This window comes from Hemiscyllium ocellatum, chromosome 36 (genome assembly GCF_020745735.1).
Source record: "Hemiscyllium ocellatum isolate sHemOce1 chromosome 36, sHemOce1.pat.X.cur, whole genome shotgun sequence".
NCBI lineage: Eukaryota > Metazoa > Chordata > Chondrichthyes > Orectolobiformes > Hemiscylliidae > Hemiscyllium > Hemiscyllium ocellatum.
In genome coordinates this window covers 3,177,739-3,204,661 of record NC_083436.1, presented here as the reverse complement: position 1 = coordinate 3,204,661, position 26,923 = coordinate 3,177,739, and the positions used below count along the sequence as shown (strand labels likewise).

The 26,923-nt window shown below is 43.8% G+C and overlaps 1 protein-coding gene across 3 annotated transcripts in view; it reads left to right on the top strand.

Moving 5' to 3' along the window:
* The first annotated feature begins 721 nt into the window (after positions 1-721).
* The window catches only part of ctso (cathepsin O), a 73,958-nt gene continuing 47,756 nt past the window's right edge, over positions 722-26,923 (top strand). For all 3 annotated transcript variants that reach the window (XR_009647073.1, XM_060851570.1, XM_060851569.1), the window contains exons 1-3: positions 722-1,153; positions 17,865-17,982; positions 23,435-23,571. Coding sequence is in view for 2 of the 3 variants with exons in the window: in XM_060851570.1 (XP_060707553.1) it covers positions 932-1,153; positions 17,865-17,982; positions 23,435-23,571 (477 nt within the window). In the remaining variant the exon portion in view is untranslated. The remainder of the gene's footprint in view (positions 1,154-17,864; positions 17,983-23,434; positions 23,572-26,923) is intronic.

Here is a 26,923-nt window from a genome sequence, read left to right as displayed (position 1 = left end):
CCTGTTCCCTCCCACAATTGAAAGATAGGTAGATTGGCCTTGCTAAATTGCCCAGAGTGATCAGGGAAATGTAGGTGAGATGCATTAGTCAGGGTGAAATATAGGGTCGGGGTCTGGAAACAGGCCCTTCGGCCCAACAAGTCCACACTGACCCACTGAAGCGCAACCCACTCGTACCCCTACATTTACCCCTTACCTAACACTATGGGCAATTTAGCATGGCCAATTCACCTGACCCGCACATCTTTGTGACTGTGGGAGGAAACCAGAGCATCCGGAAGAAACCCACGCAGACACGGGGAGAACATGCAAACTCCCCACAGTCAGTCGCCTGAGGTGGGAATGGAACCCGGGTCTCTGGCGCTGTGAGGCAGCAGTGCTAACCACCGTGCCACCCATACATATTTATAGCCTTTATTCTGTAAAAGAGCAGAAATACGCTAAATTCTCTAAAGATTTTATGCCACCTTACACCCTTATTTAAAACGGTCAGTTAATTAACCCCACCTTCCAGCTACTTCCCCACATATTGCAAATAAATATTATCTATGGAATCTGTTATTATCGCCATTTCAGCCAACTTATGATTTGCATTGAACAAATGTTGGGTGATTTGCTATTTCAATTCAAGATACACTTTCAGTCAAAACAAAAGTACAGAGTCAAAGTGAAAGTGCAACCAGCGGATGTTGTTGAAATCCGTTCGTGATCCGGAAGTCAGTCGGGGTGGAAAGATCAGATTCGAACTATTAGCTGTGCTTTTCTCTCCGCATATCCTGCTGAATGCCGAGAGCACACACTTGATGGTTTTGTTCATTTTAGCTCGTCAGCATCGGTAACAGTTTGTTTTGTTTTGGGCGGTGGCTAGTACCTGCCGACATTGGGCCACTTCAGGATTTTACTTTGCATCACGCTCTCTGAATGTCAGACGATGCTCTGGTCTCTGCTGCTCTTGTGTTTTCACAGCATCCGGTTTGCTTTGCCCGGACCTTGCAGAGTGGGGCAACCGCTGGGTGTCCAGCTGCCGAGGAACATCAGCCGAGAGGCAGCTGCTGCTCACTCAGAGAAACTCTTTCAGCAGTTCGTTTGGAAGTTTAATCGCAGCTACGCGGCAGGAAGCCCCGAATTCGTTCAGAAATACAAAGTGTTCCAGGTGGAGTATTCGGCTGTGATCCGCTGTGTAATCTCCCTGGGCTCTGTGCATAGTGTGGCAGTATTGGTTGATGATCTGCTGTGTAATCTCCCTGGGCTCTGTGCATAGTGTGGCAGTACTGGGCTGATGATCTGCTGTGTAATCTCCCTGAGCTCTGTGCACAGTGTGGCAGTACTGGGCTGATGATCTGCTGTGTAATCTCCCTGAGCTCTGTATGCAGAATGGCAGTATTGGGTGGTGAGCCACTGTAAGAAAGTGAGGACTGCAGCTGCCAGAGACCAGAATTGAAAAGTGTGATGCTAGAAAAGTGCAACAGGTCAGGCAGCATCCGAGGAGCAGGAGAATCGACATTTTGGGCATAAGCCCTTCTTCAGGAATGAGGCTGGTGTGACAAGTGGGCTAAGACATAAGGTGGGGAGGAGAGACTGGTAGAGGGGTGGAATTTGGGGAAGGGGTGCTGGGAATACGATAGGTGGAAGGAAGTGAGGGTGAGGGTGACAGGCTAGAGAGGGGGTGAGGGCAGAGAGGTCGGGAAGAAAATTGCAGATCAGGAGGGCAGTGCTGAATCCAGGGGTTGGGACTGAGATAAGGTGGGGGGAGGGGAAATGAAGCTGGAGAAATCTACATTCATCCCGTGCGGTTGGAGGTTTCCTAGGCGGAAGATGAGGCACTCTTCCTCCAGGTGTCGTGTGGCCAGGGTCTGGCAATGGAGGAGGCCAAGGACCTGCATGTTCCTCCACTTCCCACACCTCCGCCCTTGAACCCTGCCTCTCTAATTGCCGCCAGGACAGAACCCCACTGGTCCTCACCTACCACCCCACCAACCTCCGGATACATCGTATCATCCTCCGTCATTTCCGCCACCTCCAAACAGACCCCACCATCAGGGATATATTTCCCTCCCCTCCCCTATCAGCATTCCGGAGAGACCACTCCCTCCGCGACTCCCTCGTCAGATCCACACCCCCCCCCACCAACCCAACCTCCATTCCCGGCACCTTCCCCTGCAACCGCAAGAAGTTCAAAACTTGTGCCCACACCTCCCCCCTCACCTTCCTCCATGGCCCCAATGGATCCTTCCATATCCGTTGCAAATTCGCCTACACCTCCACACACATCATTTACTGTATCCGCTGCACCCGATGTAGTCTCCTCTACATTGGGGAGGCAGGCTACCTACTTGCAGAACTTTTCAGGGAACACCTCCAGGACACCCGCACCAACCAACCCAAACGTCCTGTGGCTGAACACTTTAACTCCCCTCCCACTCTGCCAAGGACATGCCTAGGAACCCTCCAACCACACAGGATGAATATAGATTTCTCCAGATTCCTCATTGCCCCACCCCCAAGTTATCTTAGTCCCAACACCCGGATTCAGCACCGCCCTCTTGACCTGAAGTCTTCTTCCCGATCTCTCTGCCCCCACCCCCTCTCCAGCCTATCGCCCTCACCTCCTTCCACCTACCGTATTCACAGCACCACCTTCCAAATTCCACCGCTCCCCCCACCTTTTATCTCAGCCGCTTGTCACACCAGCCTCATTCCTGAAGAAGGGCTTATGCCCAAAACGTCGATTTTCCTGCTCCTCAGATGCTGCCTGACCTGCTGCACCACACTTTTCAACTCTGGTGAGCCACTGTGTAATCTCCCTGGGCTCTATGCACAGTGTGGCAGTATTGGGTGGTGATCCGCTGTGTAATCTCCCTGGGCTCTGTACACTGTGTGGCAGTATTAGGTGGTGATCCGCTGTGTAATCTCCCTGGCCTCGGTACACTGTGTGGCAGTATTAGGTGGTGATCCGCTGTGTAATCTCCCTGGGCTCTATGCACAGTGTGGCACTATTGGGTGGTGATCCGCTGTGTAATCTCCCTGGGCTCTGTACACAGTGTGTAAAAAGTGAGGTCTGCAGATGGTGGAGATCAGAGCTGAAAATGTGTTGCTGGTTAAAGCACAGCAGGTTAGGCAGCATCCAAGGAACAGGAAATTCGACGTTTCGGGCCAGAGCCCTTCCTGATGAATAACCCGAATAACCTCTTCAAAGTGGGATATTTTTGTCATATTCCGTTTTATTTAGCAAGGAGTATGGAGAGGGCAACCGAAATAATTTGAATATCGTGAGAAAATAGTAGCCAAAAAGGCATTTTTCAGCCAAAATAAACAGCCAAAGAGAAGTTTAAGTTAGAAGCTAGTGTTTTTTTCCCCCAAGAAAGCAACAGTGCTGTACACTGACATTGAAGAAAGATGTCCCCAAAAAACTAGTGGTTTCTGTGATATTGTTTTCTTGATGTCAGTTTGAATGTGGTGCCAGGTGTCTGCTTGTTGGCAAGCAGAATATACAGCAACAAGTCACTTACACGTATGCTCATAGACAACAGGTCAGGCAGTTCAAGGCACTGAATCCCTTCACATTTATTATTGTTAGTATTTACATCATTAAATCAATGTTTTTATTACAGTAGGATACAACCTTTAAATAACATCTTTTCTAAACATATGGAATCTCTCCGAGTGGAGTATGACTGCGCCAAGTTGTGGGATTGTGTTCAATAATGGTTGTAATTGGTGAGTGACAAAACTAGCCTCTTCAATGAGCGTCAGCAGTAGCACATTTCAAGGTGACGATGAAATCTGAAGTACAGTGTTTGCTCTAGGCTCTTTATACACAGTTCTTGCATACATTAAAATTTTAGCCCTGAGTAATATGCAACAGGTCTCAGTTGTCCCCATGTTCCTGGGTCAGCACCGCTGTCATATAGCTGTCCTTCTCAAATAGAACATAGAACATATAGAACATAGAACATTACAGCACAGTACAGGCCCTTCGGCCCTTGATGTTGCGCCACCCTGTCATACTAATCTGAAGCCCATCCCACCCATGTATGTCCATATGCCTGTCCAATGACGACTTAAATGCACTTAAACTTGGCGAATCTACTTACCTTTGCAGGCAAAGCATTCCATACCCTTACTACTCTCTGAATAAAGAAACTACCTCTGACATCAGTCTTATACCTATCTCCCCGCACTTTAAAGTTGTGACCGCTCGTGTTTGCTGTCCCCATACTTGGAAAAAGGGTCTCCCTGTCCACCCTATCTAACCCTCTGAATATCTTGTATGTCTCTATTAAATCACCTCTCAACCTTCTTCTCTCTAACAAGAACAGCCTCAAGGCTCTCAGCCTTTCCTCGTAAGACATTCCTTCCATACCAGGCAACATTCTAGTAAATCTCCTCTCCACCCTTTCCAAAGCTTCCACATCCTTCTTATAATGTGGTGACCAGAACTGTACACAATACTCCAAGTGTGGCCGTACCAGAGCTTTGTACAGTTGCAGCATAACCTCCTAGTTCCAGAACTCAATCCCTCTATTAACAAAGGCCAAAACACTGTATGCCTTCTTAACAACCCTGTCAATCTGGGTGGCAACTTTCATGGATTTGTGTACATGGACACCGAGATCTCTCTGCTCATCAGCACTCCCAAGAATCTTACCATTAGCCCAGTACTTTGCATTCCAATTACTCCGTCCAAAGTATATCACCTCACACTTATCCACATTAAACTCCATTTGCCACCTCTCAGCCCAGTTCTCATCCTATCTATGTCTCTCTGCAACCTACTACATCCTTTGTCACTATCCACAACTCCACCGACCTTAGTGTTAACCGCAAATTTACTAACCGACCCTTCTAAGCCCTCATCCAGGTCATTTATAAAAATGACGAACAGCAGTGGACCCAACACCGACCCTTGCGGTACGCCGTTAGTAACTGGCCACCAAGATGAACATGTTCCATCAACTAAAACTCTCTGTTTTCTTTCAGCAAGCCAATTACTGATCCAAACTGCTACGTCTCCTACAATCCCATTCCTCTGCATTTTGTATAATAGCTTACTGTGGGGACCCTTGCTGAAATCCACATACACCACATCGACCGGTTTACTCTCATCTACCTGTTTGGTCACTTTGTCAAAAAACTCAAGATTCGTTAGGTACGACCTCCCTTCACAAAACCATGCTGACTGTCCCTGATCAGATTATTCTTTTCTAGATGGTTATAAATCCTATCTCTTATAACCTTTTCAAACACTTTACAAACAAGTGAAATGAGACTTACTGGTCTGTAATTACCAGGGTTGTCTCTACGACCCTTTTTGAACAGGGGAACCACATTTGCTATCCTCCAGTCCTCAGGCACTATTCCTGTAGACAATGATGATTTGAAGATCAATGCCAAAGGCTTGGCAATGTCTTCCCTTGCTTCCCAGAGGATCCTAGGATAGATCCCATCCGGCCCAGGAGACTTGTCTATTTTCATACTCTGCAGTATTTCTAATACCTCTTCCTTGTGAACTTCAATCTCTTCTAGTCTAGATGCAAGTATCTCTGTATCTTTCTTGCCAACATTTTCATTTTCTATAGTGAACACTGTCGAAAAATATTTATTTAGTGCTTTCCCTATCTCCTCGGACTCCACACACAACTTCCCACTATTATCCTTGATTGGCCCTAATTTAACTCTCATCATTCTTTTATTCCTGACATACCAATGGAAAACCTTAGGGTTAATCCTGACCCTATCTACCAACAACTTCTCATGTCTCCTCCTGGCTCTTCTGAGCTCTCTTTTTAGGTCTTTCCTGACTTCCTTGTAACCCTCAAGTGCCCTAACTGAGTTTTTATATTTTGTCCTAATATAAGCCTTCTTCTTCTTGACCAGAGATTCCACTTCCTTAGTAAACCACGGTTCACGCGTTCTATATCTTCCTCCTTGCATGACAGGTACATACATATGTAGGACACAGGAGCTTTTCCTTGAATAAGCTCCACACTTTTAATGTGCTCATCCCCTGCAGTTTCCTTCGCCATTCTACACTTCCTAAATCTTTCCTAATTGCATCGTAATTTCCCTTCCCCCATCTTGCTCAGTGGAGTACACCTATCCCTTTCCATCACTAAAGTAAACCTGACAAAATTGTGATCGCTGTCTCCAAAGTGCTCACCTACTTCCAAATCTAACACCTGGCCAGGCTCGTTACCCAGTACTAAATCTAAAGTGGCTTCGCCCCTTGTTGGCCTGTCTACATTCTGTCAGGAAGCCCTCCTGCACACACTGGACAAAAACTGACCCACCTATAGTACTCATAATGTAGTAATCCCAATCAATATTTGGATAGTTGAAGTCCCCCATGACAACTACTCTGCCTGTCTCACTCCTATCGAGAATCATCTTTGCTATCCTTTCCTCTACATCTCTGGGACTATTCGGAGGCCTATAGAAAACTCCCAGCATGGTGACTTCTCCTTTCCTGTTTCTAACCTCAGCCCATACTACCTCAGTTAACGAGTCCCCAAACACCCTTTCTACAACTGTAATATTGTTCCTATTCAATAATGCCACACCTCCACCTCTTTTACCATCTTCTCTGTTCTTACCGAAACATTTGAATCCCGGAACCTGCAACAGTCATTCCTGTCCCTGCTCTATCCATGTCTCCGTAATGGCCACAACATCAAAGTCCCAGGTACCAACCCACGCTGCCATAATATAAAGGGTTTTCTGTTACTGGTGATTCCCAATGTTTATGCAGAATAGAGTGCTCTCTTTAGGTCCTTTACTTCAGGTGCTGAGGCACTGACCAGAAGCTGTTGACCATATCTATGCCTGAGAACCATTTATCATCTGGTGTTAAGGCACTGACGATAGTAGAGGGGTCGGCCGTAAGTAGGACCTTTTGATCAATGCGTTAGTTGGCTTTCCTGTAATCTGTAGTTAATCTCCAATCCCCATTTGCCATTTGCACAGGCCACACCCGGCTGTTAGAGGTGCTGTGGGTCTTTACCAAACTCCCTTTCTCCTCTATCCTCTGAATTATCGAGAGGATTCCTGCAATAGACGTTGAGTTGTTGGGGTACTGTTTAGTGCAAGGTGGAGGTGTTCCTGTAAAAGTTGTAGGGTTCATTTGCAGTAACTCACAGCCATCCTTGTCTTTAGCCCAGATGGGGTGGTGTTTTAATTCTTCCCTTTGTAGGGTCCTGATGGACCATGTTATCTCTCCATCATCGAAAAGTAAATGCAAATTTAGTTGGGGAAAGATATCCATTCTGAGGAGCGGCGGGGTGAACCATACAAAGGTGGTGGGCTGAATGCAATTTGCATGAGCTGGTTCCTTTTAGTTTCGATCCTGTCAGTACCTCCTCTGTAAGCTGCCCTGTCAAGCGGGAGTTCGGTCTCTCACATCTGAACTAGGCACGTTAATTCTGCTCCCGTGTTCAAAAGGCACTCAATGTCCAGGTCACCTGCTCTCATGGTCACATACAATCCTGTTAACATCTACCCCTGTGCTGGCATAAAACCTGTAAGAGGGTAGAAAGGAATAGTGTGGCCTCTCAGTGTTTCGTCATTTTCAGTAGCTCCTGCTTTTTAAACTGCTTTAGGAGATTTGTCTTAGTCTCAGTTTTCAGGGTCTCCTCTTCTTTATTGCTTATTGGGTAACTTTGCCCTTTTCCCCTCTGCCTTCCCACAGACATAACACTTCCCTGGATGTTTGTCCTGGGTCTTTCAGGGATTACTGGGGTGTCTGTTCCATTTGTCCTCTCTGTAGTGCTTGCAGTTTGGAGCTCATATCTTGGTCAAGCTGGTGGGCTCGGTCCACCAGTTCATAATAATTAGTCCCTCTCTGGTCCTAGTCTGGTTTGGTGAACTTTAGCGTTTTAGTCAGCTCAGTCTGGCCTCGAAAGTAGACTTCAGCAAGCCATAATGATAACCTTCAAAGTCCCTATGGTCTTGCATATTTAGGAATCCTACATACTCTTTCCAGGTCGTCCTAAACCTTTCCTCATCTTGTGGGACTTCCTCTCCAGCTTTTTGACAGCAAGCTGTGACTTCCATCCAGTTGGTCTTAGGTGGATTATACGCTGTAACCAATGTTTTATTGCTGACCAGCCAGCTTGGAGCTCTTTCTCATAGTCTCCAGGGCCCCCTTGGACTGCCTCATCCTTCTCTTTTAGTAACAATGACATTCAGACTCTGTATTCCATCCCAGGGGCAGAGCATATATACTCCCCTTAACCAGCCTAGGCTTTCCCACGTCTTCATAGACCACTTCTTTAGGTGAGGCATTTCTTTAGATCACTCGTCTATACTTTCAGGGGCCGCATCATCATGCATAGCGCATTGTTCGGTCTGTTTTACCGGAACATCCACCTCAGTGTCGTCCTGTAACATTTGTCTTACCGCTATTTTTACCTTCTTGATTTTAAAGGGTCATAAAAACGGTGTCGGGGATATATGGTCCTCATTGCTTTCACTGCTCAACGACCCACCACCTTTGTACCTCTGTCTCCCAAGGACGATAGCTTGGTTTTGCTGAATCACTTCCTGGATGTCGTGGATAGTCAGATATAAATTCTGTACAGGCTTGAGAACCAGGGAAGAAACTGACAGGACTGTTATCTTGTCCTTTGGTTTCTTGTTTTCTTTCTCAAGCTCCTGATTTTTAAGTTCATTTTTTCCACGATTTGATCTCTCTTTTTGCAGCTGTTCTTGCACTGCTTTTAATTCTTGTTTAAGGTGGTTTAATTCCTGATCATGGGTTGATCAAGACATGACTTCCTTCCTTTAGCAAATTTGTCCCATTAATATAAGGGACCATTTAGTTCTGTTCTTGCTTTTATGTCAGATGATTTCTTCCCAGACTAGTTTGATGTCGTCTCGGGATCTATCGTCCTTTGGAAATATTGAATTTCTGCCTGATTATGGTTAGGGTTTTCCCTAAGGAGAAATGTGCTTCAAGATAAATTTGTAACTGCTATGTCAAGAGGGGCCAACCTGCCTTTAGAGGTCAAGTATAGCTCACTGAGGTCACTCATAGTCTTCCAAACTCTCGCATCGTAGGCAATTTCAGCTCAAGGTCCAAATATAGGGATTCAAAAAATGGCCAACTCACGGCGGTTTTGGGATTATGTTCAGGGACTAGGTCACGAGTAAGTAGGAACTTTCTGACCTTTGGAGTAGTGTCAATGACCAGTCAGTTTCAGCAGTGTCCTCAGTGATCCTGCTGATGGTGCCAAGTTATGGAATCATGTTCAATAATGACTGATATCCGTGACTGGTGAAAATAGCCTTTTTATTGAGTATCAGCAGTAGCACAGTTCATGGAGGCGATGGAATCCAAAATGCAGTTTTGCTATAACCGCTTTATACACAGTTCTTGCATACGTTAAAATGTTAGCACTGTGGTCTTACGTTGTTGTATCTGTTGTACGTAAACGTTTGCGTGACATCTATCCTGGGGGAGCAGGCGATAGTTTAAGCACTTGCTAAATGCTGGCCGTTACTCCTGATGGGATTGAAATGTCTGTCGGGTCTGAGCTTACATAATTTAAAATTATTGCTTCTTTTGTCCAGTTAGCAATGTTAGTAAAAATATTAAACCTACATGATCTAAATAAGTGAGAAATTATATGTGTACTACAGGGGTAAGCAATGGGGGGAGGGGTGGGGGAAATTTGATAATGCTCTTCGGGGGGTGGGGGGGGTGGCTGTTTAAACTAATGCAGCCGGGTGATGGGAACCTGAATTGTAGTTCCAGTGTACAGGAGGTTGAGGGTAGTGAGGTCAGGGATAGATTTGCAAGATCACGAATGGGTACCGGCAATCAAGATGTTGGTTTCAAATGTGTGTACTTCAATGCCAGAAGCATCCGGAATAAGGTGGTGAACTTGCAGCATGGGTTGGTTCTTGGGATTTTGATGTTTGTGGCCATTTCAGAGACATGGCAGGAGGAGGGACAGGAATGATGGTTGCAGGTTCCGGGATTTAGATGTTTCAGTAAGAACAGAGAAGATGGTAAAGGGGGATGGGGATGTGACTTTGTTAATCAAGCATAGATTACAGCAACTGAAATAACATGTGAGGACTCATCCACTGGGGTAGTTTTGGCTGAGGTTAGAAACAGAAAAGGAAAGGTCACCCTGTTGGGTGTCTTCTATAGGCCTCTGAATTGTTCCAGGGATGTCGAAGAAAGAATAGCAAAGATGATTCTCAATAGGAGTGAGAGTAACAGGGTAGTTGTTCTGGGGGACTTTAACTTCCTCAATATTGACTGGGAATACAATAGTTCAAGTAGTTTAGAAGGGTCAGTTTTTGTTCAATGTATGCAGGAAGGTTAGAGGGTTTTCTGACACAGTATGTAGACTAGCCAACAAGGGGCGATGCCATATTGGATTTGGTACTGGGGAATGAACCTGGCCAGGTGTTAAATTTGGAAGTAGGTGAGCACTTTGGCGATAGTGACCACAAATCGGTTATGTTTGCAATAGCAATGGGTAGAGATAGATATATACCGCAGAGAAAGAGGGGGAAAGGCAATTGTGATGCGATGAGGCAAGATTTAGGATGCATAGGATGGGGTAGGGGACTACAGGGGATGGACACACTTGAAATGTGGAGCTTATTCAAGGAACAGCTACTGTGGGTCCTTGATAAGTATATACCTATCAGGCAGGGAGATAGTCCTCGAGAGAGGGAGCCATGGTTTACTAAAGAAGTTGAAGCTCTTGTTAAGAGGAAGAAGGCTTATGTGAGGATGAGGCATGAAGGCTCAGTTTGCGGGGCTTGAGAGTTATAAGTTAGCCTGTAAAGTTCTAAAGGGAGGGCTAAGAAGAGCCAGAAGGGAACATGAGAAGTTGATGGCAGATAGGATCAAGGAAAACCCTAAGACCTTCTATAGGTATATCAGGAATAAAAGAACAACTAGAGAAGAATGACTAGTGGGTAGTTGTGTGTGGAATCTGAAGACATGGGGAAGTATTTAATGAATATTTTTCAGCAGTATTCACATTGGAAAAGGGCAATGTTAGCGGTACAGGCTACAAGATTAGATGTGATTGCAGTCGACAAAGAGGAGGTCTTAGCAATTTTGGAAGATCTGAATATAGATAAGACCCCTGGGCCAGATGGGATTTATCCTTGGATTCTCTGGGAAGCCTGGGAGGAAATTGCAGAGCCTTTGGCTTCGATCTTTATGTCATTATTGTTGACAGGAGTAGTTCCAGAAGACTGGAGGTTGGAAATGTTGCTCCCTTGTTTAAGAAGGGGAGTCGGGACAACCCTGGTAATTATAGGCCAGTGAGAATTACTCCGGTTATGGGTAAGATTTGGAAAAGGTTATGCGAGATAGGGTTTATAATCATCCGGAAAGGAACAATTTGATTAGGGATATTCAACACGGTTTTGTGAAGGGTAGCCGATGACTAACGGACCTTATTGAGTTCTTCAAGAAGGTGACCAAACAGCTGGATGAAGGTAAAGTGGTTGATGTGGTGTACAGAGGAATCTTGATTATCTGAATGAGATGGGCAGGCGCTATTTCATTCAGATAATTTATTATTTGGTTAATTGATTCAGTGCCTCTCCTTTGGGGCTTGGAGTTTTCTGTTAAGTCCGCTCCCAGTTCAGGAGACTAGGCAGCAGGAAACCCCAACCCCATCCAACACCGCCCCCCCCAACCCCGTCCTTACTTCAGTAAGTAATCTAACATAGAGAGCATAGTGAGGGGGAAAGATTTAAAAAAAGGAATCGAAGGGGCAACTTTCTCATGCAGAGCATGGTGCCTATATGGAATGAGCTACCAGAGGAAGTGGTGGAGGCTGGTGGCACAGTGATTAGCACTGCTGCCTCACAGCGCCAGAGACCCGGGTTCAATTCCTGCCTTGGACAACTGTCTGTGTGGAGTTTGCACATTCTCCCCGTGTCTGCGTGGGTTTCCTCTGGGTGCTGTGGTTTCCTCCTGCAGTCCAGAGATGTGCAGGTTAGGTGAATTGGCCATGCTAAATTGCCCGTAATGTTAGGTGAAGGGGTAAATGTAGGGGAATGGGTCTGGGTGGGTTGCTCTTCGGAGGGTTGGTGTGGACTTGTTGGGCTGAAGGGCCTATTTCCACACTGTAAGTAATCTCATCTAACACCGACCCCCCACCCTCCAACACTGTCCAACATTGCCCCCCAAGCCCGTCCAGTCTCACCTCCATCACCTGCCCACCCCCAACCCCATCCGGCACCGCTCCTTCACCCCACCCCCATCCGTGACCCAGCCGTCCTGGCCTCCCCACTCCTGTCAGCCCCCGTGAGCCCCCCATTCCCCCTCCCGCCGCCCCTCCAGGGCAGCTGTACTGGACACCAACAGTAAGACTGCTATTGCCTTTGTGGGGTGAGTCTCCAAATAGTGCAACCGAGTGTGCACATTACGATTTACTGCAACGTTTTGGCAGGTTCCACTTTTGCTCTGTACAGGACAATGTTGGAAAGATTATCTGGGGAAGGAGGGGATTCAAGTACACCCCTGTGTAGAACTTCAGGAAATGTGTGGGAAGAGAGAGAGAGAGGGTGGGCCGGCGGTCAGTCATTTGGAGATGGTGCCTGGGCTCCCATTGATGTCCGGGACTGTTCTCAGCAGCATTTCAGCAAGCTGAGTTCATTTTAATCATAATAAACAAAAGACACAATCAGTTTTGGAAACATGTCTTTGATGTAATATTTCTATAGGGATCTTGAGATCTTCTTCGGATAATCTGAAATTTGGATAATTGTTATCAGGATAATTGAGGTTCCTCTGTATATAGATTTTAGTAAGGTTTTTGATAAGGTTCCACACGATAGGCTATTACACAAAATACGGAGTTTCAGGATTATAGGTGATTTAGCGGTTTGGATCAGAATTTGTCTAGTTGAAAGAAAACAGAGGGTGGAGGTTGATGGGAAATGTTAATCCTGGAGTTCAGTTACCAGTGGTGTGCCGCAAGGATCTGTTTTAAAGCCACTGTTGTTTTACATATTTATAAATGATCTGGAAGTGAGCATAGAAGGAAGAGTTAGTAAATTTCCAGATGACACTAAGGTAGGCAGAGTTGTAGATAGTACTGAAGGATGTTGTGGGTTACAGAGGGACATAGATAAGATGCAGAGCTGGGCTGAGAAGTGGCAAATGGAGTTTAATGTGGAAAAGTGTGAGGTAGTTCACTTTGAAAGAAGTAACAGGAATGTAGAGTGCTGGGCCAGTGGTAAAACTCTTGGCAGTGTAGATGAACAGTGAGATCTGTGTGTCCAGGTGCATAAATCCCTGAAAGTTGCCACCCAGATTGATAGGATTGTTAGGAAGGCATATGGTTTGTTGGCAATTATTGGTAAGGGGATTGAGTTTCGGAGCCATGAGGTCATGCTTCAGCTGTACAAGACACTGGTGAGGCCACATCTGGAGTATTGCGTATAGTTCTGGTCACTGCATTATAGGAAGGATGTGGAAGCTTTGGCATGGATTCAGAGGAGATTTAGATTAGATTCCCTATGTATATTTATTAGGATATTGCTTGGTATGGAAGGAAGGTCTAATGAGGACATGCTGACGGAACTGAGGCTGCTTTCATTGGAGAGAAGAAGGTTGAGAGGTGACTTAATCAAGACGTATAAGATAATCAGAGGGTTAGATAGGGTGGTCAGTGACAGCCTTTTTCCTCAGGTGGTGAAGGCTAATACAAAGGGATTTAGCTGTAAATTGAGGGGTAATAGATTTAGGACAGATATCAGGGATAGTTTCTTCACTCAGAGAAGTAGAGGCCTGCCTGCAACAGTAGTAGACTCGCCGACATTAATGGCATTTAAATGGGCATTGGACATTTATGGATAATAATGGAATGGTGTAGGTTAGATGGGCATCAGATTAATTTCACAGGTTGATGCAACATCAAGGGCCGAAGGGCCTGCACTGTGCTGTAATGTTCTGTATTCTATGCTCTAAATGAAAGTATACAGGATATTAAACTGATCTTCAGCTTGGTCATAAGATTTCATTTACTATTGGCATTCATTCATCCAGTTTCATGGAAGTGCTGTTTTAACAGTAAGTTTCTTAAAGTGGGTAGCAGCCCTATTTAGTATCTGTTTAAACATTACATGCTAGCGGAGGAAACTATTTGATGATTTGCAATCTGTTCAGGTCCCAAGAGATGGTTATTCAGGTATTATTGCTGTTAAAAACTGTACTTCGAATTCCATCAATGCCTCAAACTGTGCGACTGCTGATGCTCAATAAAGTGCCTATTTTTTGCCACTCACTGATTTCTGTCGAAACTATCCCACAACTTGGTGTAGTCAGCAGAATCAGTGGGGACATCCTTGAAACTGACTAGTCGCTGACACTACTCTGAAGGTAATAATATTATAATCTTCCCATATTTTCAAATGTTATGGAGACATGATGGTAAGGATGGCATTGTTTTGAGTAGGTTACATAATTAATACTTACTAAGGGGTAGTCTTTACTCAGAGACAGGTCCAAACACTGCTTGCAGCATGGGACCAATAAGAATTAAAAGGTGTAAGTAAGCAGTAATGAGTTGGAAGGGATGTTTTAACTTAGTTTATCTTGTATTAGTAAAATGTACTATAAAGACACAGTTTTATGAATGAATGGAAATGCAGTATAATAAACAGTGCACTTGTGAGTGAGTTGGTAAAATGAATACAATATCTCACAAGGCTGAAAGAAGGCTTGATAGAAGTCTATAAGATTATGAAATGTGTACATATGGTTGATTGTCAGAATCTTTTTGCTGGAGTTGCGATGTCTGAAACTAGGGCCCTGCATTCAAGTGAGAGCGGGAAAGTACAAAGGAGATGTGAGGTGCAAGTTTTTTCTTACAGAGAGAGAGGCAGGAGTCTGGAACATGCTGCCGAGGTGATTGTGGCGGCTGATACGAGAGGGCTTTTAAGAGACTTTTTGATGGATACATGAATATGCAGAGTATGGACCAAGGGCATACAGAAGGGATTAGTTTAATTTGCTGTCATGTTCAGCACAACAGAGGGCTGAAGGGCCTGTTCCTGTGCTGTACTGTTCTATGTTGTATGTTCAATTGCTAATGAAGGGCTTATTCCTGAAATGTCGATTCTCCTTCTTCTTGGATGCTGCCTGTCCTGATGTGCTTGTCCAGCACACACTCTCGACTCTCGACTACATATCCAGCATCTGCAGCCCTCACTTTCTCCTACATGTTAAGTGCCAAGCACAGATACCTGTGGTGTTTTCTTATTGAATGTTTATATTGCTCAATTTATGACATAAATCAAAACAAAATCAGGCGATAGTTTAATTCCTTTCGGAAGAATCATATTTCAGTTTCATCCTGGCAGAAGAATCAGGTATTCATTTCAGAAGCAAAAACAGAAATTTACTGTAAAAGCTCAGCAGGTCTGGCAGCATCTGTGATTAAAAATCAGAGTTAACGTTTCAGGACCTGAAACATTAGGATCTGTGAAGCGACATCTGAGTTGCCAGACCTGCTCAGCCTTTCTAGCAATTTCTGTTTTTGTTTCTGACTTACAGCTTCAGTTCTTTTGGTTTTTATTCTGCTCAGGAGAATATTTTGACTCTAGCAGAAAAGCAGCTTAGCTTATGAAGTCTCCCAAGTTGTGAGAGTTTGCACAAATGGTTTCAAGTTATCAGAACTGAAAGGGAAAGCACGATAGAAACACTACAGCCCCAAAAGACTCGACTTATCATATTGTGTCTGCACTAGCTGAATAAACTAACTATCCATTCTATTCCTACTCAGCAGCACGCTATCCATAGTCTTGCTTGTTACAGTACTTCAAGTGCAGATCCACGTTCCTTTTCAGTCAGTTGACGGTTTCCATCTCAACCACTAAGCTAGCAGTGAGTTCACCTTCTGAAAAATGTTTCTCCTCATGACTCCTCTAATCCTTCTACCAAGCATCTTAAATGTGTGCCACCTGGTAATTAACCTCTTCACGAGGTGTGAAAACAACTTGCTGTCCGCTCTATCCAAGCTCATTATTTTATAATAAAGTTGCCTGGCAGTCTCCTCCATTGTAAGGAAACAACCTCAGTCTACCCGATCTTTCCTCATAACTGCAACTTCCAAGGCCTGGCAACATAAGACATACGATAAAGGAGCAAAATTGGGTAATTCAGCCAGCTGACTCTGTTCTGACATTTGATCGTGACCAATAAACCCCATTGAGTACCCAGAGTCTTCAACCACTCCTCATATGCAAGTCCTTCATCCTTGGAGTGATACCAGTGAACCTCCTCTAACCCAGCTACAAGGCCAGCATGTCCTTCCTTAGATAAGGGGCCCATTCTTGTAAATCCCTTCTGCACTCTTTGTAGAGCAGAACTGTATTTTAAAATCCAGCTGTGACATAAGCAGTATCTTGTATAATTCCAGAATGCTCTTGCTCATTTTGCTTATTTAATATTTCACACTCCTACTAAATCAAAATGTCAATATTGTCACTTACCTTGGTGAAATCAGAGGCAAAATATTCACTGAACCCTGCTCAGATCTTTTGCATTGTACAAATTACATTGAGGTGACTAAGTGTTTGGATAAGGGGCAGTTGATGCAGTTCATATGCATTTCAGTAAAGTCTTTGATAAAATCCTGCAAGAAAAGTGATAAGTGCTCATGGGATCCAGGTAATTTGGCAAGTCGGATCCAAAATTGGCTTAGTGACAGGAGGCAGAGGGTGGTGGTAGAAGGCTGTTTCAGAATCTGGGGCATTGGGTCTAGTTGCATACCATGAAGGTCAGTGCTGCATTCCTTATTGTTAATGATATGGATGAGATTGTTAGTGGGAGATGCTAAGTAAGTTGGGAGATGGCAAAAATATTGGCAGAGGTGTTGACAGTGAGGAGGAAGGTTTCAGAAGGGTACAAATGGCTTGGGAGAAAGTGAGGACTGTCGATGCTAGACTGGTCAGGTAAGTGGATTGGTCACATAGGAAGATCAATAGCAGATGGAATTTAACCCTGATAAATGTTAAGTGATGCACTTTTGACAAAGGCAAGTACTCAATGAATGGAAAAACTTCACAATTTTTCAGAAAGTACTTTGATGAGCATTTGGAATGTCTCCTTTCATGCGTGCTAATTATTTTCTCCAGTTTATTTCTCATTTTACTACCGTATAATTCTTCAGTAAAATGCTCTATTTTAAATATGTTACTTTTCACTTGTTTTCTGGTACATTGGGAGCCAGATGCTCTTGAAGTGTTAAAAACACTAAGGATTAAATAAAAGCTTCGATTAAATTTAAAGGATTAAATAAAGAAAAATAAAATGAATGCTTCCAAGGATTGTTTTTTCATTTCATAAAAATGTAGAAAGTTAAGTACAAGTCTTCATGAATACATAAATATTTCAGATTTTTGTATATAATATTGAAAATGGTTTAAATTGGTCCATTGTGACTGAAAGATATTGCCAGTGATATATATTTAACAATTCATTTTAAAGTGTGTTGTATATAGAAGGGAGTTAATTTGTAAGTTTCATATACAGTATTTTGCTTTCCACTTGTTGATTGTTTCATGTTGCCTGTTTACAATGTCTCTCTCATTGGAGATGAAAAGTAATTATGTTGATTTAGAAGCATAATTTGAAATTTAACCAATAAAGCTATTTATAATCTTACATTAGCATTTCCTTGTTGCACTAATAAGAATCTAAGATCAGTTGAAGATTAAAAATTATTATCACTAGTTATTATTTATAAAGCCAATGTTTTGAAACAAAAAAAAATTTAACAACTAAAGAAAGGAAACAACATTTATTCATATTTAGCTAAGTTCATTTTTGGAATTTATGGAAATTATTTTAAATGGAAACAAAATTGTTTTATTTCTAGGAAAGCATACAGAGACACTACTCTTTGAATCTTATTTCTTCAATCTTCCTGAATGAAAGTGGCTTTGCTACTTATGGAATCAACCAGTTCTCCGATATCCCACCTCAAGTATTTAGAGGTAATGTCTTGTAACATTTCTTGGCATGCATATTGATACTTAAAGCCTACAATTCTTGGGTGCAATGTACTAAATTTTGAATAATTAACATTAATTATGTTTGTTATGCATTTTGGTTAACAGAATTTTGAAACAATTTTAAATTCCAATGCTGGAACATCATTGGATATATTTCTCAGAGTACATTGTGTATTGTGATCGGTACATTGTTCAATGCACAGATTGTAGTGAAGTAGTGAGTTGTGTGGAACTCTGGAGACTTGTGTCTACATGTAGATGAACATGTAGTTCCTAAATCATATTGGAATGATATAACAATGTAACCGGTTGTAAAAAAAAATTAAAATTTAAAAATTCAGTTCTTGTAATGTGGAGGTGCTGGTGTTGGACTGGGGTGTACAAAGTTAAAAATCACACAACACCAGGTTATAGTCCAATAAGTATATTTGGAAGCACTAACTTTCGGAGCACTGCTCCTTCATCAGGTGGTTGTGGAGTATAAGATCGTAAGACACAGAATTTATAGCAAAAGTTTACAATGTGATGTAACTGAAATGATATATTGAGAAAGACTTAGATTGTTTGTTAAGTCTCTCATCTTTTAGAATGACCATGTCGGTTTCAGTTCTTTCATATGTAAATCCCAGAAAGTTACATTCTCGAGTAAACTTTAACAATAGGTGCCATGTCATTTCAGATAATGCATCTCAGATAGTGCCCTGTGTGATGCTGTCTGTGCTCCAATGTTCAGATTGATTCTAATCTAAAAAAGGGATTTACAGAATCTTACATGGATATAAGCAGTTTTTGATCAAAGTAAAATGCAATTCTGCAAGTACAAGTTCACCTCACAACCTTGTGTGTGTGTGTTTGTGTGTGTGTGTGTGTGGGGGGGGGGGGGTAATATGAGTGTCTATGAGACAGTACGTGTGTGATTGTTAAGGGGTATAAGTTTGTGAAAAGGTGTGTGGTTGTATATGTGTAAGTATATGAGATTGAGCTTATATATGAGAGTCTGCATGAGTGTATGGGTCTGTAGGAATATGTGTGTGTGTGAGAGAGAGTGTTTAGTGCAGCAGGGTGACATGAACCCAAGGTCCCAGTTGAGACCATCCCTATGGGTACTGAAATTGGCTATCAGCCTCTGCTCAGACATTTTGCGTTGTTGCCTGTCCTAAAGTCTGCGAGTAAAAAATGAGGTCTGCAGATGCTGGAGATCACAGCTGCAAATGTGTTGCTGGTCAAAGCACAGCAGGCCAGGCAGCATCTCAGGAATAGAGAATTCGACGTTTCGAGCATAAGCCCTTCATCAGGAATAAGAGAGAGAGAGAGCCAAGCAGGCTAAGATAAAGGGTAGGGAGGAGGGACTAGGGGGAGGGGCGATGGAGGTGGGATAGGTGGAAGGAGGTCAAGGTGAGGGTGATAGGCCGGAGTGGGGTGGGGGCGGAGAGGTCAGGAAGAGGATTGCAGGTTAGGAGGGCGGTGCTGAGTTGAGGGAACCGACTGAGACAAGGTGGGGGGAGGGGAAATGAGGAAACTGGAGAAATCTGAATTCATACCTTGTGGTTGGAGGGTTCCCAGGCGGAAGATGAGGCGCTCCTCCTCCAGCCGTCGTGTTGTTGTGTTCTGCCGGTGGAGGAGTCCAAGGACCTGCATGTCCTCGGTGGAGTGGGAGGGAGAGTTAAAGTGTTGAGCCACGGGGTGATTGGGTTGGTTGGTTCGGGCGGCCCGGAGGTGTTCTCTGAAGCGTTCCGCAAGTAAGCGGCCTGTCTCCCCAATATAGAGGAGGCCACATCGGGTGCAGCGGATGCAATAGATGATGTGTGTGGAGGTACAGGTGAACTTGTGGCGGATATGGAAGGATCCCTTGGGGCCTTGGAGGGAAGTGAGTGTGGAGGTGTGGGCGCAAGTTTTACATTTCCTGCGGTTGCAGGGGAAGGTGCCGGGGGTGGAGGTTGGGTTGGTGGGGGGTGTGGATCTGACGAGGGAGTCACGAAGGGAGTGGTCCTTGCGGAACGCTGATAGGGGAGGGGAGGGAAATATATCCTTGGTGGTGGGGTCCGTTTGGAGGTGGCGGAAATGGCGGCGGATGATACGTTGTATGCGGAGGTTGGTGGGGTGGTAGGTGAGAACCAGTGGGGTTCTGTCTTGGTGGCGGTTGGAGGAGCGGGGCTCAAGGGCGGAGGAGCGGGAAGTGGAGGAGATGCGGTGGAGGGCATCGTCGATCACGTCTGGGGGGAATCTGCGGTCCTTGAAGAAGGAGGCCATCTGGGCTGTGCGGTGTTGGAATTGGTCCTCCTGGGAGCAGATGCGGCGGAGTCGAAGGAATTGGGAATATGGGATGGCATTTTTACAGGGGGCAGGGTGGGAGGAGGTGTAGTCCAGGTAGCTGTGGGAGTCAGTCGGTTTATAATAGATGTCTGTGTTGAGTCGGTCGCCCGAGATAGAAATGGAGAGGTCTAGGAAGGGGAGGGAGGAGTCTGAGATGGTCCAGGTGAATTTCAGGTCGGGATGGAAGGTGTTAGTAAAGTTGATGAACTGTTCAACCTCCTCGTGGGAGCACGAGGCAGCGCCGATACAGTCATCGATGTAGCGGAGGAAAAGGTGGGGGGTGGTGCCAGTGTAGTTGCGGAAGATGGACTGTTCCACATATCCTACGAAGAGGCAGGCATAGCTGGGGCCCATGCGGGTGCCCATGGCAACTCCTTTAGTTTGGAGGAAGTGGGAGGATTGAAAAAGAGAAGTTATTTCCTCCTTCGACTGACTGAACTGGTCCTCACCCTGAATAACTTCTCTTTTTATTCATTCATGGGATACGGATGTTGCAGGCTAGGCCAGCATCCCTAATTGCCCAGAGGGCAGTTAAGAATCAACCACATTGCTGTGTCACATATAGGCCAGAGCAAGTAAGGGTGGCAGTTTCCTTCCCTGAAGGACATTGGTGAACCAAGTGGGTTTGGACAACCATGAAAGATTTCCTCTTTGGTTTTGACTTTAGTACAGTTGATGAACTGAGGAAATCTAAAACCTGTACACTTAATTCTTCCCAATTCATGAACCTAGATTCTCCCTGAATCATCCCTTGCGGAACGTTTCAGAGAACACCTCTGGGACACCCGGACCAACCAACCCAACCACCCCGTGGCCCAACACTTTAACTCCCCCTCCCACTCCACCAAGGACATGCAGGTCCTTGGATTCCTCCATCGCCAAACCATAACAACACGACGACTGGAGGAAGAGCGCCTCATCTTCCACCTGGGAACCCTCCAACCACAAGGGATGAACTCAGATTTCTCCAGTTTCCTCATTTCCTCTCCCTCCACCTTGTCTCAGTTGAATCCGTCAAACTCAGCACCGCCTTCCTAACCTGCAATCTTCTTCCTGACCTCTCCGCCCCCAACCCACTCCGGCCTATCATCCTCCCCTTGACCTCCTTCCACCTATCACATCTCTATCGCCCCTCCCCCAAGTCCCTCCTCCCTACCTTTTATCTTAGCCTGCTGGACACACTTTCCTCATTCCTGATGAAGGGCTTATGCCCGAAACGTCGAATTTCCTGTTCCTTGGATGCTGCCTGACCTGCTGCGCTTTTCCAGCAACACATTTTCAGCTCTCCCTGAATCATGGCAACTGTCCAAAATGAAACTGGATCCTGCAGTCCCATCACTATTTCCAGCAGACCCTATTTTCATTCGTAGCGAAAAGGGAAGAGAATATATTAACAGTGGGGGAAACACAGTCAGTAAGGCGTTTTAATTCATTGCTGCATACAAACAGACTCCAATTTCACTGGAGCATGGATCAGTGTGGGAATTGCAGATTTTGAGAACAGATAAAAATGGTGTAAACGTTGCGTTAGGTCTGTAGATCTGTTGAGTGATTTAGCTTTCCAGCCTTTTAAATTTTGGAAAAGAAAATTCTCTTCTCGTCTGATATAAAATTGCAGTATCAGTATCTTTTTGTTGACTCAACTTTAATTTGTGTGAGAGTATTGGATGCCTGTTTCCACAATCTGTCATTACCACACAGTTCGCTTGACAGCTCCAAGAAATTATTCGAGGATTAGCTATTTTTGTGCCATTGTGAATACAAATATTTAAGTGATTATGTAGCTAAGGCGATTCAGTTGCAGTGAATGAGTGACATCTTTATATCATGAAGTCTGTTATTGAAATTCAAAACTTAATTTCATCTGACCATGGTTCTCGAGCTCTACCCATGGTGAATACTGAGAGAGTTAGCATGGAAGGTTTGATTATAAAAAGTGAAGGGTGGTGGCAGCTTGGCATGAGTTGATGTTAAGTTTGTGTAGAGGTTAGATTAGGCCATGTTAATGAGTGGAGTTCATGTGTTGGTATAAATTGGTATAGGAGATATTGGGTTGTGTTGATCGTGGGTGCAGGGGCTTGGATTGACATGGTGCATATGAGAGACAATTAGGGTGAGTAGAGGGGCATAGGGATTGGGTGGAAAGATTAGTGAGAGGCTGTGAGGGGTGACCCTGAGAGAACCTAATATTTGAGGAGAAAGTGAGGACTGCAGATGCTGGAGATCAGAGCTGAAAATGTGTTGCTGGAAAAGCGCAGCAGGTCAGGCAGCATCCGAGGAACAGGAAATTCGACATTTCGGGCATTCCTGAAGAAGGGCTTATGCCCGAAACGTCGAATCTCCTGTTCCTTGGATGCTGCCTGACCTGCTGCGCTTTTCCAGCAACACATATTCAGAGCCTAATATTTAACAACTCAACTAGGGACAATAAGCCTGCTTCAGCCCTATGCTGTTCCTGTGACTGTCACCACTTTCTGTCCAGGAATGGCAGGCCTCAATCTTTCTCACACCAACACACCCCTGGCCCCAACCCTGAAATGAGAATCTTCCTATTCAGGGAACTTCTTCCCAAGATGTGTTCCACAAACTCGGATATTTCCTTGTGCCTGAAACGAATATCAAGCATAGTCTAGTTTGATTGGAGTGAGTAGGTGAATGTGTACTGTATGAAGATGGAATGTCGGATGAGTGAATTATGTCTTGCTTTTAAGCACTCCCTTTGTTTGCTCGAGTGAGTACACAGTGAATCCAGCTAGTTACAGATTTGTTGTAGGAGCTTGAACTGACACTGAGATAGACACAACTGTAAGATCTGCCTCCTTTTACTTTGTGTAATCTCAGTGATTAACCTGTAATGTATACTGATTAAATTGTGAGCTGAGATTCCTCGATTATATACAACCAGACTGAAAATAGAATATATATGAACAATTAATGAATAATTAATTTCATGAAATATAGTAACCAGTAGAATTAGCAGGTCAAAAATCACTGCAAAACTTTTATTGGTGAATCTATGATTGAAGTTCTAATGTATAACGATTTGTACAATTATATGCTCAGTTTGCTAAACATTGATATGAAACAGGGAGTAAAAAATATTTTCTAATTAAACCTGCAGCAACATATTTGAGTTCAAGATCAGTGCAACTTCCCAAATATATATCAGTTTTTAAGGATACCAAGAAGCCAGCATTGCCGCCAAAATTTGACTGGAGAGACAAGAATGTGGTTACACCTGTACAAAATCAACAATCTGTAAGTTCCTTTTTTCCTAAATTGGCTGGAAACATATATAGCTACTACTAAAACATTCTGTAACCGATGGCATGCCATTATGTATGCTTTGCCCTGAAACAAGTTCTTAGCGTTGTGAAGTCATATTAGGGTTGTCCAGGATATTAGTGAGGCCTCTTCGCAGCACTGTGTCCATTTCTGGTCATCCAGTTATTGGAAGATATTACTAAGCTGGAGAGAGTCCAGAGGAGATTTACAAGGAAGTTGCTGGATAAAGAAGGTTTGAGTTCTAAAGAAAGGCTGGGACTTTTTCAGTGGAGTATAGGAGGTTGAGAGTGACTTTGTATAGATTTATAACATCATGAGAAGTATAGTTAGGGATAATAGGTGTCTTTTCACTAGAATAGTGGATTTAAAACTGGGGGGCACATTTTTAAGGTAAAAGGAGATCAATTTTTAAAAAAGACATGGGCATTTCTTTTGCACACGGTGGTTCGCTTGTGGAATGAACTTCTTGAGAAAGTGATCATTGTGGGCATAGTTACAACATTTAAAAGACACTTGGATAAGTTCATGAATAAGAATGGTTTGGAGGGATATGGGTCAGGAGCAGGCAGATGGGAGTAGTTTAGTTTGGTTATGTTTGCTATGAACTGGTTATGTTTTTGTATGAAGGGTATGTTTCCGTACTGTATGATTCTAATCTTTACATACCGCTGTGTTCTTTGTCATTCCTTTCATTTGCCAGTGTCTTCCTTCAATTTTCAAGCTACCCAATATTGATATTCTCTTTCTTCCCTTCCTCTTTTGCCTTGAAATATTCCCACCTTAACATCTCTTACCAACCTGTTTCCTGTTAAAATGTGCTATGTCCAGAGTCTCTGCTTTTTCCTAATTATGATTTGCTAGTTCTTTGTTCATCCAGTCAGTAATTCATTACTTATGATAGTTTTCTGTGAAACTGATCCTTCTCACACTCCTTCATATTTCACAAGGTATTCCTTCCAAAAAATCATTCATTCAAGCAAAGCGATACTCCAACTCAAGCTTTTTGCAAACCATGTTTTGAGCTGCGTGTTCAATTTTCTAAATATGATGTCTCCTATTGCTATCCTTGTTCTTTATTTCTACATGTAGATTTAATTTTTCCTACTTGAACTCTTGTTTAAAACATTACCCTGCAGATTTTAGAAAGAGGAGCTGAAAGTTCCAGATAAATTCAGCAGGTCTGACAACATCTGTGGAAAGAAAAATAAGTTAACATTTCAAGCCCAATATGATGCTTCATTACCCAGACTAACAAGCGACATCACTAACCTTGTACATCCTCTCTGCAGTCTACTCATTTGCTCAGGAAACATCTCTACCTGAACCAATGGTAATAGTTGTTCCACCCACTTCCACCTTTTGTAATGCCTGGAGTTCATTCATTCCAAGAGTAAAACAACCAAGGGCAAAAAGAGTGAAGACTTACCTCTGATCAGTGGAGGATTTTGACTCTGACCACCCTGAGCAGGGCTTCGACTGATGCGTGAGGCTTCACTTGATTTACTGTGTTGGGATCTCTTCAACAAAGCGTACTCCCCTTGACCGGACACAGGCCTGTTGACACCAGTGCTTTGTACCTGAGCTAAATGGCTTGGCAAAATAGTAGTAATGTGAACCGAGTATTTCTGGCTGAGGGGGCAATTCACAAAAAGCAAGGCAGAAACGCTGCAAGCATCCAAGAAAGGTCAGAGTCAGTGAACACTTCACAGCAAGCAAAATACTTGAGATACTTTTAAGATATTAGGAGAAAGTTATGGAGGAGACATCAGAGGAGGGTTCTTTATTCAGAAAGTTATGAATGCATGGAATGCATTGCCAGCTGTGGTGGTGGAAGCAGAGTCATTAGAGACATTTAAGTGACTGCTGGACATGCACATGGACAACAGTGAAGCCTGATGAAGGGCTTATGCCCGAAACGTTGAATTTCCTGCTCCTTGGATGCTGCCTGACCTGCTGCGCTTTTCCAGCAACATATTTTTAGCTCTGATCTCCAGCATCTGCAGAGCTCACTTTCTCCTCAGTGAATTGAGGGTTGTCTAGGTTAGGTTATTTTATTTTACATTAGGATTAATCCTCAGCACAACATCATGGGCCAAAGGGCCTGTTCTGTGCTGTACGTTTCTATGTTCTATGTAGCTTGGTTCACTTGATGAGATGGGTATGTGTCCCTGCGCACAAAGTGACCTTACTACAGTTATCACAATGATTGTTGCTGGAGCAGCCCAAAGTACATTGCTAAAGTGCAGAAGCATTCTTTAAGTAACAAAAGTACAAAGAGAATAAAGAACAGTACAGCAAAGCAACAGGTCCTTCAACCCTCCAAGACTGCACTGATACATGATGCCTTTCTAAACTAAAACCCTTTTGCCTCTTACATGGACTGTACCCTCTATTCCCTGCTATTCGTATATCTGCCCAGATGCCTGTTCAGCATTGCGATTGTATTTGTCTCCACACTTGCTCTGGTAGAGCATTCCGGCCACCACCTTCTATGAAAGACTTGTCTCTCACGTCTCCTTTAAACTTACTCCCTTTTACTTTAAACCTACACCCCCTAGTAATTGACATTTCTATTAGCCTGGGAAAAAGACTCTGGCTTTCCATTCTATCCATGCGTCTCATGTCTATCACATCGCCCCTTATCCTTTGATGTTCAAGTGAAAACAAACCAAGTTTGCCCAATCTCTCCTCATAACTAATACCCTCCATACCAAGCAACTTCCTAGCAAACCATTTTTGTATCTTCTCCAAAGCCTCCACATCCTTCTGTTAGTATGGTGACCAGAACAGTACACAGTTTTCAAAATATGATCTAATTAACGTTCTCTACAGCTGACATGATTGCCAATTTTTATACTCCATGCCTTGACAATCTTATCCACTTATGTTGCCCCTCTCAAAGAAATATGAACTTGTACATCTAGCTCCCTCTGTATGTTGATGCTGCTAATGGTTCTGCCGTTTATTGTATACCTCCTTACACTACATCTTCCAAAATGTATCACCTCACATTTGTCTGGATTAAATTCCATCTGGCATTTCTCCACTCAAGTCTCCAGCCTATCTGTATCCTGCTGTAACCTCTGGCAATCCTCTATACTATCTTAAGTTTTCCCAATTTTTTTGTCATCCATAAATCACACACCTACTTTCTCCTCCAAATCATTTACGAGCAGTAGTACCAGTAGTGATTACTGCAGGGTACTGCTGGTCACATACCTCCAATAAAAGAAAACCTTCTTCCATCACAACTGTTTGTGTTCTACGACTGTGCCAGTTATAAATCCATCTTGCCAGTTCATTGTCACCAATGTGACTTAATGTT